Raw genomic sequence first — 14,186 nt, 5'->3', positions numbered from 1 at the left:
GCCCAGATGAATAACCCACTGGGCACATGCAACAGGCATAACTACAGATCAGGCTCCCCTTTGAAGCAGGCAGAGCAAACTATTCTTTTTCCTAGCACCTACCTAGGAGGGTGCTACATCTACGCTATATTGTTTTTTCTTTATTTGCTATTTTTTTCCCCCCCACAAAAGTGGAGTAAGGCTCGGTTCACACTAGGTCGCTCCGACTTAGGGGGCGACCTGTGAAGTCGCGTGCAGCGTGACTTCGGCGCGACTTGCACGGACTTCATAAAATTAATGTCTATGCAAGTCGCCTCCAGGTCGCCCCTAAGTAGTACAGGACCCTTTTTCTAAGTCGCAGCGACTTGTGTCGCTCCTATTAGAATGGCTCCTGTACTACACAATGGGAGCGCGACGGACCGCGACTTGTCAGGCTGACAAATCGCGGTCCAAGTCGGACCAGTGTGAATGCGGTCTTACCCTTTAAGTTTTCTAAGAAATACACACTTTTCACACATACAACACATAGTTACATAGTTAGTCAGTTTGAAAAAAAAACACAAGTCCATTTGACTCAACCAATAAAAAAAAAAAAAAAAACAGACAAAAAAAAACAACAAAAAAATAAATAAATAAAAAACACAAAAAAAACAGGAGTGCCTTCTTGCACTGCAACAAGCACCGTGCTAAATGACTACGACAACCAACCAGATGTATTTTACTAATCCAAGCAGTAAACTAATATGTGCTTTACTGCTTTGGTTTCTCTTTGCATATTATATTATTCTTTGCAAAATAAGGATAAAGCTGTTTGACTGCAATAAGTTAAGCTCCACAATTCAGTGGGCTCACCATTATTGGATAGGAGGAGCTGTCATTGATTTGTAGGATTGGGGAATGGCAAGTTTCAAGATGTACAGTAATTGCAATCAAAGTTTATCTGATAGGTGTGGTTGGTATTGGGGCACAGAGAGAATAATTTGTAGGAAATGAAAGGAACCTCTAGTCACCATTAGAGATGTACCGAACGGTTCGCCGGCGAACGGTTCCCGGCGAACTTCGAACGTTCGCGTTCGCCGCTGCGGGCGAACATATGCGATGTTCGGTCCGCCTCCTATACATCATCATTGAGGCAAACTTTGACCCTGAACATCACAGTCAGCAGACACATTCCAGGCCAATCAGCATACCTCCCTCCCACACCCTCCCACCTCCTATAAATAAGCAAGGGCAGCATCCATTTTAGATCATTTCTGTGTTACTGAGAGCAGGGAAAGTGCTGGTGCTGCTGCTGCTGTTATAGCTGGGGACAGTTCCCGGTCTTGTTAGCCAGTGTTCTTGGTACACTCCTGCTGTAAGGACAGCACCCCAAAAAGCCCTTCCTAGGGCTGGTATTTGAGTTTTTTTTGGATATATATATATATATATATCTATTGCCCCCAAAAGCCCTTTTGAGGGCTGGTATTTGTGTAATTTTTTTTGTTCTGTGATATATATATATATATATATATATATATATATTGTCCCCAAAAGCCCCTTTGAGGGCTGGTATTTGAGTATTTTTTTAATATATATATATATATATATGTAGCATGTCAAGAACCAGAAAAAAAAGATCATATAGGTGTAAAAGGGGTTCCCACCATCCCTGCTCTACTGAAAAATTATCTTTTTTTTCTGGTTCTGGACATGCTACAGAGCTGAAACTTCACAGGTACACTTTTTAGACCCCCTAGACACTATATCACACAAAAAAAGTTCTTAAAAATTGTCATTTTTGATAGAAAACCAATTATTGGAAAAAAAAAAACTTAACAAAAAAAAAATTTCTTTGGATTTATTGTCTGGGGGGTCTAAAAAGTGTACCTGTGAAGTTTCAGCTCTGTAGCATGTCCAGAACCAGAAAAAAAAAATAGAATCAGGGTTAGGGTTAGGGTTAGGGTCAGGGCTAAGGTTAGGGTTATTTTTAGTGCTTAGGGTTAGAGTTAGAGGGGTAGGGGTAGGGCTACTAACTCTAACCCTAAGTATCTCACCGTAACCCTAACCCTAGCCCCTAACACTAAACCTAACCCTAACCCTCTAACCTTAACCCTAACCCTCTAAGCCTAGCCATAAAAATAACCCTAACCCTAACCCTAACCCTAACCCTAACCCTAACCCTAGCCCTAATTCGTATTTTTTTCTGGTTCCGGACATGCTACAGAGCTGAAACTTCACAGGTACACTTTTTAGACCCCCCAGATGCTAAATCCAAAGAAATTTTTTTTTTTTTTTAATTTTTCCAATAATTGGCTCTCTATCAAAAAATTAAAATTTTTAAGAACTTTTTTTTGTGTGATCCCTCTCCGGCATGCCACAGTCCAGGTGTTTGTCCCCTTGAAACAACTTTTCCATTACTATTGTGGCCAGAAAGAGTCCCTGTGGGTTTTAAAATTCGCCTGCCTATTAAAGTCTATGGCGGTTCGCAATGTTCGCCGGTTCGCGAACATTCGCCGATGTTCGCGTTCGCCGTTCGCGAACAGCGAATTTTATGTTCGCGACATCACTAGTCACCATAACAGGTTCCCTGCAATGATATCTGCAGCCTTCTTTTCAACTGATGTTTTTGTTTCACATAAGAGATAAAATGATGTGTTCCATTAAAGCATCTTTTAAAATGTCTTTGTTGTGTTTGTTATTAGAGAATGAGGTCAGGTACACAAATAGTATCATTAATATTATAGATCAGATACAGGTTTTTCCAACCCAATCTCCTAGCCTTTAGCATCCACAGGAAGTAACATATCTTTTAAACAGGAAAGATGATCAGCCCAACAACAGCTTGATGCTTTGACTGTTGAAGCCGCTTCTCTAAATAGCTCTAGAAGGGAAGCCCGCCAGCTTTTATGGTTACAGCTGATTTATGATGCTTATGCCAAGCATAACTGGGTGTTGAAAAATAGGATGTGGGCTTCCTCAAACTGTTTTACTGGAACTGCTGTAGAACTGTGAAAGTTCTGTGAAAAGAAATGAACCCCTGATGCACACCACTCCACTGTTGCTCCAAATGGGTATGGGTCATTGTGATGGTCATGTGGTGGTGCCATCTGGCTGAAATGGGTCACCTATAGTATTATGTGCTTTAGCCACTTCTGGACTGGAAGGATTTGCCCCCTTAATGACCAGGCCATTTTTTTGTGATTCGGCACTGTTATTTTAACTGACAATTGCGCGGTGCAACACTGTACCGAGATAAAATATATGTTCTTTTTATCCCACAAATAGAGCTTTCTTTTGGTGGTATTTGATCACCTGTGTGGCTTCTATTTTTTGCGCTATAAAAAAAGAGCGACAATTCTGAAAAAAACAAAAAAAAAAAAAAAAAAAAATTTTCACATTCTGCTATATAACATTCCCCAAAAAAATTTTAAAAATCAAACTTTTCATCCTTATTCTGCTACATATTTTTTGGGGAAAAAAATCGCAACAACCGAATTTTGATTGGTTTACGCAAAAGTTATCGCGTCTACAAACTAGGGGAAATATTTGTCATTTATATTTATTTTGTTTTACTAGTAATGGCGGCGATCTGCGATTTTTTGCGGACTACGACATTGCGGCGGACAGATCGAACCCCTAACTGACACTTTTGGGGGGGACCAGCGACATTACTACAGTAATCAGTGCTAAAAATATGCACTGTTACTGTACTAATTACACTGACCAGGAAGGGGTTAACCTAGGGGTGATCAAAGGGTTAATTGTGAGCCTAGGGGGTGTTTTCTAACTGTGGGGGGAGTTACTTGTGAAATGACCATAGAGATCTGTGATCCTATATAGAAGGATCACAGGCACTCTGTGATCATTTCAGAGAGAAGAACGGTCAGCTGTGTTTTCAACAGCTGACCGTCCTCTCTCAGCGGGGAGCGATCGCGGGTGCCCGGCGGCAGTCGTGGCCGCCGGTCCTATGGATCGGCATCCCCGCTGCCGTGGGTGCGGTGGGCGGTTGGCAAGTGGTTAAAGAGCAGCTGCATATTTTGCCTCTATTGTTTACAACAATTTACCTTAACCTACCCCATTCGCTCCAGCTGCTGGACTACTGGCAGCACAGTTATCAATGGTCTCAATATCTGTAGAGCCTTTGTACAATTGGTCATCCTTATTAGAGACTGATACTTCTACAGATGGACCAAGCAGGGGGGAGGGGCTCTTAATAGCATCATGGGCCCCAGAGCAAAGTGATGCACTAGGACCCCTACCAGCCTGCCCAAATTTACGCACCAACTCTCCGAAATTAAAGTATAAATAGTTGATAAAATTAAACATACAGTGCTTTGCGAAAGTATTCGGCACCCTTGAACTTTTCGACCTTTTGCCACATTTCAGGCTTCAAACATAAAGATATAAAACTGTAATTTTTTGTGAAGAATCAACAACAAGTGGGACACAGTGGAACGAAATTTATCGGATATTTCAAACTTTTTTAAAAAATAAAAAAACTGAAAAATTGGGCATGCAAAATTATTCAGCCCCCTTAAGTTAATACTTTGTAGCGCCACCTTTTGCTGCGATTACAGCTGTAAGTCGCTTGGGGTATGTCTCTATCAGTTTTGCACATCGAGAGACTGAAATTTTTGCCCATTTCTCCTTGCAAAACAGCTCGAGCTCAGTGAGGTTGGATGGAGAGCGTTTGTGAACAGCAGTTTTCAGTTCTTTCCACAGATTCTCGATTGGATTCAGGTCTGGACTTTGACTTGGCCATTCTAACACCTGGATATGTTTATGTGTGAACCATTCCATTGTAGATTTTGCTTTATGTTTTGGATCATTGTCTTGTTGGAAGACAAATCTACGTCCCAGTCTCAGGTCTTTTGCAGACTCCATCAGGTTTTCTTCCAAAATGGTCCTGTATTTGGCTCCATCTATCTTCCCATCAATTTTAACCATCTTCCCTGTCCCTGCTGAAGAAAAGCAGGCCCAAACCATGATGCTGCCACCACCATGTTTGACAATGGGGATGGTGTGTTCAGGGTGATGAGCTGTGTTGCTTTTACGCCAAACATAACGTTTTGCATTGTTGCCAAAAAGTTCGATCTTGGTTTCATCTGACCAGAGCACCTTCTTCCACATGTTTGGTGTGTCTCCCAGGTGGCTTGTGGCAAACTTTAAACTACACTTTTTATGGATATCTTTAAGAAATGGCTTTCTTCTTGCCACTCTTCCATAAAGGCCAGATTTTTGCAGTATACGACCAGACTTGTATAAAGTACTCGAAATTTCTACTTGAGTAAAAGTACAAGTGCTCAATCAAAAAGTGACTTGAGTAGAAGTGGAAGTGCTCGCAGAAAAAGTTACTTAAGTAGAAGTACTAAAGTATTCAACATTTTTTTTACTTAAGCATTGCAAGTAATTTTTTCAAAAAATTTGCTACTTAAGTACTAAAAGTAAAAAGTACCAGTAGTTTTGAAAAAAAATTTCTACTCAAGTACTGAAAGTAGAAGTACAAGTACTGTGTTATGTAGTTATTAAAGAAAGAAGTCAAAAGTTTGAACATCATATTGTTTTTTATTATTTCAAATGATTTATTCAAATGATTAACCTGTGTTTGTTAGTAGTTTCTTGATGCACTTTAAGCGCTGTAGCACCATTTATTTGTTTTTTTCATATTTTCTTTTTATTGGAAAGATTTGGTATAGCAGCTTTTATTATACACAGCCTTTATTTTCGTATGCGCTGATTTACAAATTACATTATACACATTTTTTTTGAGCTTTATGCAACCTGCCATCTACTGTTCTGGCAGTGGTAATTTTTTTAAAAGTAACGAGTAACTATGCAGCACAAAAAAAAAAATACTTGAGTAGAAGTATCGAAATCATCGAAAAAATGTAGTGAAGTAAAAGTAGAAGTAGGAGAAAAAAATTCTACTCTAGGAAAGTACAGATACCGCATTTCGGTACTTAAGTACAGTACTTAAGTAGTTCTACTTCGTTACTATACATCTCTGTATACGACTGATTGTTGTCCTATGGACAGAGTCTCCCACCTCAGCTGTAGATCTCTGCAGTTCATTCAGAGTGATCATGGGCCTCTTGGCTGCATCTCTGATCAGTCTTCTCATTGTATGAGCTGAAAGTTTAGAGGGACGGCCAGGTCTTTGTAGATTTGCAGTGGTCTGATACTCCTTCCATTTCAATATTATCGCTTGCACAGTGCTCCTTGGGATGTTTAAAGCTTGGGAAATCTTTTTGTATCCAAATCCGGCTTTAAACTTGTCCACAACAGTATCTCGGACCTGCCTGGTGTGTTCCTTGTTCTTCATGATGCTCTCTGCGCTTTAAACGGACCTCTGAGACTATCACAGTGCAGGTGCATTTATACTGAGACTTGTTTACACACAGGTGGATTCTATTTATAATCAGTAGTCATTTAGGTCAACATTGGATCATTCAGAGATCCTCACTGAACTTCTGGAGAGAGTTTGCTGCACTGAAAGTAAAGGGGCTGAATAATTTTGCACGCCCAATTTTTCAGTTTTTTATTTGTGAACAAAGTTTGAAATATCCAATAAACTTCGTTCCACTTCATGATTGTGTCCTACTTGTTGTTGATTCTTCACAAAAAATTACAGTTTTATATCCTTATGTTTGAAGCCTGAAATGTGGCAAAAGGTCGCAAAGTTCAAGGGGGCCGAATACTTTCGCAAGGCACTGTATACCCAGGGGAGGGCTGGTAGCTTTAGGCGTGGGGGGCAAATCCAGTCAAGTGGCCCATTGAACCATCGAATCAGCTCACCATCCATGCCCACCTGGTTTTATAACCTATATTTATGTTATGAAGCAAGTCAAACATGATGCAATGTGGTAACATAATTTAATGTTAATAGCAACAAAGGAGTTTTAACAAAAATACATGACATTACGCCAGGCAGAGCCTAGGAAGATCCTGTCGGGCGGAGATCACTCTGCCTTACAGGGAAGTGACTGTGTTAGTATTGTGCCGGCCAGGTGCAGGAGCGTACTCTGCACACTCATACCGCTCCGCTGCAGCTCTCCAAATATAACATTGTGTAGTGGCGACCAGAGGCTGTATACAGTCTCTGGCCCCTACATTAATCCAGCCCTGAGTGTGGCCTTTTTACCCAGCAACAGAGCAGCCGGGGGGCAATTGCCACCCTGCCCCCCTTCCCAGTCCTCCCCTGAATATACCGTATAAGACGACCCCCTAATTTTCAAGTTAAAACATAGGTTATGGGCTATACTCGCCATATAAGACTACCCCCCTTCTGTACCGTAGGGGGAGTATAAAATGTGAGGACTACTTTGTATTCAATAATATTTATACATCGTTTACCGTGATTGCTCAGCGCGGTATACTGTATGTAGCTGAAGCTACGGTAAAAACTGGTTCAGTATTCCCGCACATCCAGCCAGCGCTTTGAGAGATTAGACCCTTTACCTTGGAGATTAATAGGGACGTTTGTCGACTTACCCTGCTTGGAGATTAACCGCTTCCAGACCGCCCGCCGCAGTTTTACTGCGGCAGGGCGGCCCTCCTGCGCGAACCGATGTAGCTCTATGTCGGTTGGGCGCCTGCGCGCTCCCGCCCCACTCGGCAGCGGGGACTCAGATGCTCGGGGCAGGCGGCTCTATATATATTTTGATGAGATACTTCAATTCGGGGAAAGCAGCAGCTGATAGATATTATGAAATCACTCCCAATAAGATTCAGTTACTAAAGTGCCTAACATGGACAGACAAACAAACAGCTATTATTACTTCAGAATAACAATAGGTATGACATCTGACTGCAACAAAGTTTGGTAAAAAAAAAATCCCTGCAATGTACATAGATAAGACTGTTATCACCAAAAGTGAAGTGTGCTTTGCTTACCTTTGTATGAATTTCGGGATGAGTTATCCGCAAATGACACTTGTTGTTATTTTTGCCAGCAAGTGTCGCTCCATATGGTTTGCAAAGGGTCTTGTTGTCCTTAGAATCAAATGTAAAATACATCCATAGATCTTCTCTTCTCTTTCTACCAGTCACAGACGCCGACATTTCTGTATGGTTTGTGCAGCAATGGGGATGCATACATAGGAATGACTCACTCTGAGTCCGACTTGCCTTGGTGAGGTCCGGATGTGGATGGTGAGGAGGAGGCCTGCAATGCACAGTGCTCTGGACAGTTTGAGGACAGTAAAGAGGCCTGTAATGCTGTACAGTCCTCTGACGGTGGTCTGAGGAGGTCTGTAATGCTACCCAGTGCTCTAGACAGTGGTCGGAGGAGATCTGTAATGCTGCACAGTGCTCTGGATGGTGGTCTGAGATGCGTGTAATGCTGCACTGTCCTCTTGAATGGTGGTCTGAGAGGCGTGTAATGCTGCGCAGTACTCTGGACGGTGGCTGTAATACGGCACAGTGCTCCAGATTTTGGTCTGAGAGGCGTGTAATGCTGCACAGTGCTCTGGATGGTGGTATGAGAGGCCTGTAATACTGAACAGTGCTCTGGATGGTTGTTAGAGGAGGTCTGTAATGTACACACAGTGCTCTGGATGGACGGTGGTATAAAGATAGGCCTCAGGCCTGTAATTGTAATGTACACATTCACAGTGCCCTGTGTTCTGGATGGTTATCGTCGTGAGTCGGTAGTGGGACTCTCGTCGGGACTTGGAAAGCCTGTAATGCACAGTGCTGCCCTGGGCGGTCGTCTGAGGACTCAAAGGCCTGTAATGCTGGCCTCTACAGTCGCTTGCTTGCTGGGAGCGGAAGCAGTCAGAGCTCCGTGGAAATCGGAAGTTCAAGAGGGTAAACGCACCTGCCTCACATTTCCGTTTCGTTTTGGTTCGCTAATGTAAACGGAATTGATTTTCGCCATAGATTTCGTCAGTGAACATAAATGTGGGGTATTTTTTGTTTGTTTTTCGTCACTGTAAAAAGGCCACTGACGAAAATATTGACGGAAATATTTTCGTTGACAAAATTAACACTGCTTGTGAAGCCTGGCACATCTACCAATGTCTTAGCATGTCACTTTCAAACTTGCAGCTCAATTGCTTGCTATCTGGATCTGTGATGCAGGCATGGGCCACTTTTGTCACCGTCAAGAAACCAGGCCTGTGAAATAACATGCAGCCATTGCTCGAGTAAATGCATTGAGACAGGAAGTACTTGTAAAGAAGTTGTAAGAAATCAGCAGATTAGATGCAATAAAGGATAAAAACAAGGTAAACATAAATATTTTATTAAAAAAATTGCAATTGTTTGTGCTACGTAATGCTGGAACAACTTAACACTAAGGCCTCATGCACACAGGGCGTTTTTAGGCCTCATGCACACAGGGCGTTTTTAGGCCTCATGCACACAGGGCGTTTTTTAGGCCTCATGCACACAGGGCGTTCTTACAGCTGCGTTTAGGAGCGTCAGGCGTTTTTTTTTTTTTTTGCAGCTTAAAAAGCCCCTTCATGTTATTTTATGGCCTCATGCACACACAGGCTTTTTGGAGCTGTAAGTGCCGTTTTCAAGCTGTAAAAAAAAAACCCAGGGCCAGGGCGTTCTGGAGCAGCAGCATTATGCTGTAAAAACGCCTGGCTCTGCTAAAGGCTGTTTAACGCCGCATACAGCGTTAGGACATGTTTTTAAGCTGTAGTAGTTGGATTTGAGGTTAGAAAATAGAAGAGGGCAGAGAAAGAAAATAGAAGAGGGCTGCTAAATGTGGCTAAAACGTGCATTAACGCCAATACAAAACGCTTCTAAAAGCACGTTTTTTTCAGCTGCTTTTTCCTGGCGTCAGAACTGGCTTTGCAGCTCATTTTTTTCAAACACCCTGTGTGCATGAGGCCTTAAAAGATATAAGCACCCCTATCTAGTGGCGTTGAACATTTCAAAGGGTGGCGATAGGCCACTGTTTACTTTCACTGAGGCCGTAGGGTGGTTGTATAACACTTTGATCCACCCAACCATCCTAGGTCCCATTCCTATATTCTCCAAAGTATTCATCATAAATCTCCAGTCTACTCTGTCAAATGCCTTTTTGGCGTCTATTGACAGAAATAGCGCAGGGATCTTTCCACATTTAAGTTTATTCAATAAGAGTAATGTTCTTATTCCATTATCTTTACATTCCCTCCCTGCCTTAAACCCTGTCTGATCTGCATGGATCCATACAGGCATCAGTTCTTATAGTTTGTTAGCTAATACTTTTGCATACAGTTTTGTGTCTGCATTTAGAAGTACTATTGGCCTATAACTGGAGCATAGGGTTGCATCTTTCTCTTCTTTTGGTATCACTGTGACGTGCTAACAGGGATTCCTTCCTCATTTCATTTCCTTCTCCTAGCTCGTTCATATACTTACATACAGTATCTCACAAAAGTAAGTACAACCCTCACATTTTTGTAAATATTTTATTATATCTTTTCATGTGACAACACTGAAGAAATAACACTTTGTTACAATGTAAAGTAGTGAGTGTACAGCTTGTATAACAGTGTAAATTTGCTGCCCCCTCAAAATAACTCAACACACAGCCATTAATGTCTAATGTCTACTTTACATTGTAGCAAAGTGTCATTTCTTCAGTGTTGTCACATGAAAAGATATAATAAAATGTTTACAAAAATGTGAGGGGTGTACTCACTTTTGTGAGAGACTGTAGTTTTGGTTTCAGTTGCTCTTTAAACTTTTTAAAATAGCCTATCAAAAAAATCCATCTGGCCCTGGGCCCTTGCCTGTTGGTGTATTTTTTAAATCTCTATTGATCTCCTCTAGGGTTATTGGTACCTCTAATAATTGCAGCCTTTCCTCAGATATTTTAGGTAGCCTAGCTTCCTTTAAATAATCTTGTCTTTTTTTTCCCCTTCTTTGTTCTACATCTTGCATACTCTTTTCCGGACTGCATATAGAGCACTATAATCATTTTGAAAAACCTGGTCTAATTCTGTTCTTGAGTGTAATATTTCTCCTTTTTTATTTCTCACTTTCCCAATAAAGCTTAAAGATTTTTTTATTATATAAAGTTCTTGCTAAATATTTAATGTAATGGTCCTACTTGTCCAACTTAATCATCGCTACCTGGGTTGGATGGGATCTCCTGGAGTTCCTAGCGTGAGCACCCGACGAGCGCCTTGTTCAGGCTCCATCCCCCAACTCTGCTGGTTTAACCACTTTACCACTAGAGGATTTTGCTGTCTTACATCTGGGCCACTTTTTGCGACTCGGCGCTGTGCGACTTTAACTGACAATTGCGCGGTCGTGCGACGCCGTACCCAAACGAAATTTACGTCCTTTTTTTCCCCACAAACAGAGCTTTCTTTTGGTGGTATTTGATCACCTGTGCGATTTTTACTTTTTGCGCTATAAACAAAAAAAGAGCGTTTATTTTGAAAAAATAACAATATTTTTAACATTTTTTTATATGAAATCCCCCCCCCCCCCCCCCAAAAAAAAATGTAAAAATCAAATTTTTTTAAAATTTTTGGCCAATGTTTGGTAAAAAAAAAATCACAATAAGCGTATTTTGATTAGTTTGCGCAAAAGTTATTGCGTTTACTAACAAAGGGAAAGATTTCTGTCATTTTTGGTGTTTTTTTTAACGCGTAATGGCGGCGATCTGCGATTTTTTTTGCGGGACTGCGACATTGCAGCAGACAGATCGGACCCTTGACTGACATTTTTGACACTTTTGGGGGTACCAGTGACATTACTGCAGTAATCAGTGCTATATATATATGCAATGTTACTGTAAAAATGACACTGGCAAGGAAGGGGTTAATTGTATTGGAGAGGGAGGGGTTAATGTATGCCTGGTGCTTACTAACGTGTGTGGGGGGAGGTGACTGTGTGACACAAGGACAGATCGAGGGTTCAACTATGCTGAACCCTGCAATCTGACCCTGCCTGTCACTTAGGAGATCCGCCCGCTTGTGTTTACACAAGCAGGCGGATCTCCACATTCGATTCCCCGACGATCGGGGAAGAGCAGCGGCGATCGCCGCTGCTCCTCCCCTGGCCCGACTCCCGCTGTGACTGAATACAGCGGGAGAGAGCCTCCGGCGGCGCGCGAGCACCGCCGAGAAAGGGGAGTGTCTGGCGACGTAGGTCTACGTCGCCAGACGATAACGAACCACTTTGCCGCAGTAGGCTCAACGTGAGCAGACGGCAAGTGGTTAAAAATAAATCTTGAAACTGTTCATCTCCCAAAATGCAGATAAATCAGAGACTTTCAGAAATAAAAATATAATAGAAAACAGGCAGGAGAACCCTTGTGGTGTAGTATTATTGATGCAACAAAGTGAGTGTAGTTGAGGAGATAAATGAAGGTAGAGACAGATAACTCACATCTGGTGAGGTTGCAAGGGAACACATATGTAATGTGTGCAACCTAAGAAATTGGTATGTAGAGAATACATCTGCCTCCATGCGGGTCTTTGGGGAAAAGTGGTTGCCCCCAAATCTCTGGGGTTGGCTCGACCTCAGTTAAAATAAGTGAAACTTAGAAATGGTGGGACAATAGTGTGGAAAAAAAAAAGAAAAAAAAAAAAACATATGTTTGTTTCACCAAGTCTATGTTATACAATATGTCTAATATGAGAGGTGGCAGTCACCCACAAAATGTGTTGAATGCTAAATAAAATCTAACTTTTATTTAGGTTGAGGACCTCCTTTTCATTTGGCCTGTGCACCTCTGCTACCAGATGCTTTTATACCATTTTTTTTTGTTGGCTTAAGCATGCATGTATGGATCACTCTGGCAGGTCTGACCACCATCTAATGTCTGCTGGTAGCTTTACACTTCTGACGCTATTTCTTTGTGATAGACGGAGAGCTTACTGACCTTTATTTACATCAAACATTTTATTATGTGGTACAGCTGTCTGAGCTTGGGGGGAGGGGGGAAATAAAGAGTTATTGTCCTTCCAACCACCTGACATAAGTATATATTAAGAACAGGATGAGAAGGATGTGGTAAAGCATACAACAGGGAACATGAGGTAGAAATAAGGCATTTTGTGGTGTAACATGCATCTTGAAACATGAGGTAAAAAGAAAGACACCTTGTGGTGCAGTGAACAATGGGGAACATAAAGTAAAAAGACTCCTAGTGCTGAAGCATATAAAGGGAACTTGAGGTAGAGATAAGATAGTTAAAAAGTATTGGTTGGCAGAAGATTAAGCATAGTAGATTAATTAATTAGTAGTATTCTTTCTTTTAGACTAGATTTACACTTCCGTTTGAGGATAAGGGGTAAAAATTGGATGCAGGGAAACACATCTAATTTGTACTAGTGTGCACTAGTGTGAACCAAGCCTAAACGATAAGTCCCCCATTGGGAACATGTTTCATGTTCCACTCGTTTTTAGGGTGAAACATGTAACATGTTCCCACTGTAAAGGGTGACATTTAGGGAATGAAAACCGTAAACTAAGGTGATCTAAACCTCTGTTTTTATTTTCTAGCTGCTATCTTTTTCAGCATCTTTGTGGTCACTATCCAAAACTCAGCAGTTATCAAATGTTATTTATTGACGAACTATGAGGAAAAAGAAGACACAGAGACTGAATTGGAGGTTAGTAATATGACCATGCTTTATTTATAAAAAAATACATCTAATACAGTACAGCATGGAAAACGCAACCTTTTCTGGTAACGCTGACCGATTCTTATATCTCCCAGGGATTCCATTACTAAGTTTGCTGCGCTGGCGTTTCTGGGTTTGCACAACTGCTGTGAACAATATTAGGGGCACCCACACCCATGGTTACTTTTTTTAAATCTGTTTTATATTATGGAGAATGCAACAGGAGATGCTGGAAGTTGAAAAAAGGGGTCACCTCCGGCTCCTCCACCTATAACTGGTCTTAACAGTAAGAAGCACTGGAAGGGCAAGTGCAGATCAAAAAAGCAAGGAGATTTCCAGTCACTACTTACCAACCAGCCAGCGACCACCTGAATGAACCTGTCTAACAGTTGTGTTAAAAACAGGGGTTTAGTTGCACACATTTGCAAATACATGCGTAAGCTGCAGGCCACGGCAAGGCACCCTGATATCTGCAGTCCCTTACTCTACCTTTAAAGAGTCTCCACAATGGGAGGACATGCATTCTGATGAGATAGATGGAGGACAGGTGACTGGAGGGAGCCCACCCTTCCTTAAAGGCGCAGGGTCACACTGAACACCCAGCACACTGCACAATGGCAGCAAAGGTGTCAGTGCGTTGCCTAACCA

The 14,186-nt window shown here is 41.7% G+C and overlaps 1 protein-coding gene across 1 annotated transcript in view; it reads left to right on the top strand.

The window, feature by feature from the left end:
* FLT3 (fms related receptor tyrosine kinase 3) overlaps window positions 1-14,186 on the top strand; it is a gene marked incomplete at its 3' end in the record, with an annotated part of 140,654 nt that overhangs the window by 34,801 nt on the left and 91,667 nt on the right. The window contains 1 exon segment of the mRNA XM_082248175.1: window positions 13,417-13,526. Coding sequence (XP_082104301.1) covers window positions 13,417-13,526 — 110 coding nt within the window.

Source organism: Pelophylax lessonae (assembly GCF_965119305.1).
Source record: "Pelophylax lessonae genome assembly, chromosome: 2".
In the NCBI taxonomy this organism is placed as follows: domain Eukaryota; kingdom Metazoa; phylum Chordata; class Amphibia; order Anura; family Ranidae; genus Pelophylax; species Pelophylax lessonae.
The sequence above is the reverse complement of the archived record's forward strand: the minus strand, read 5'-3'. Positions and strand labels throughout refer to the sequence as shown.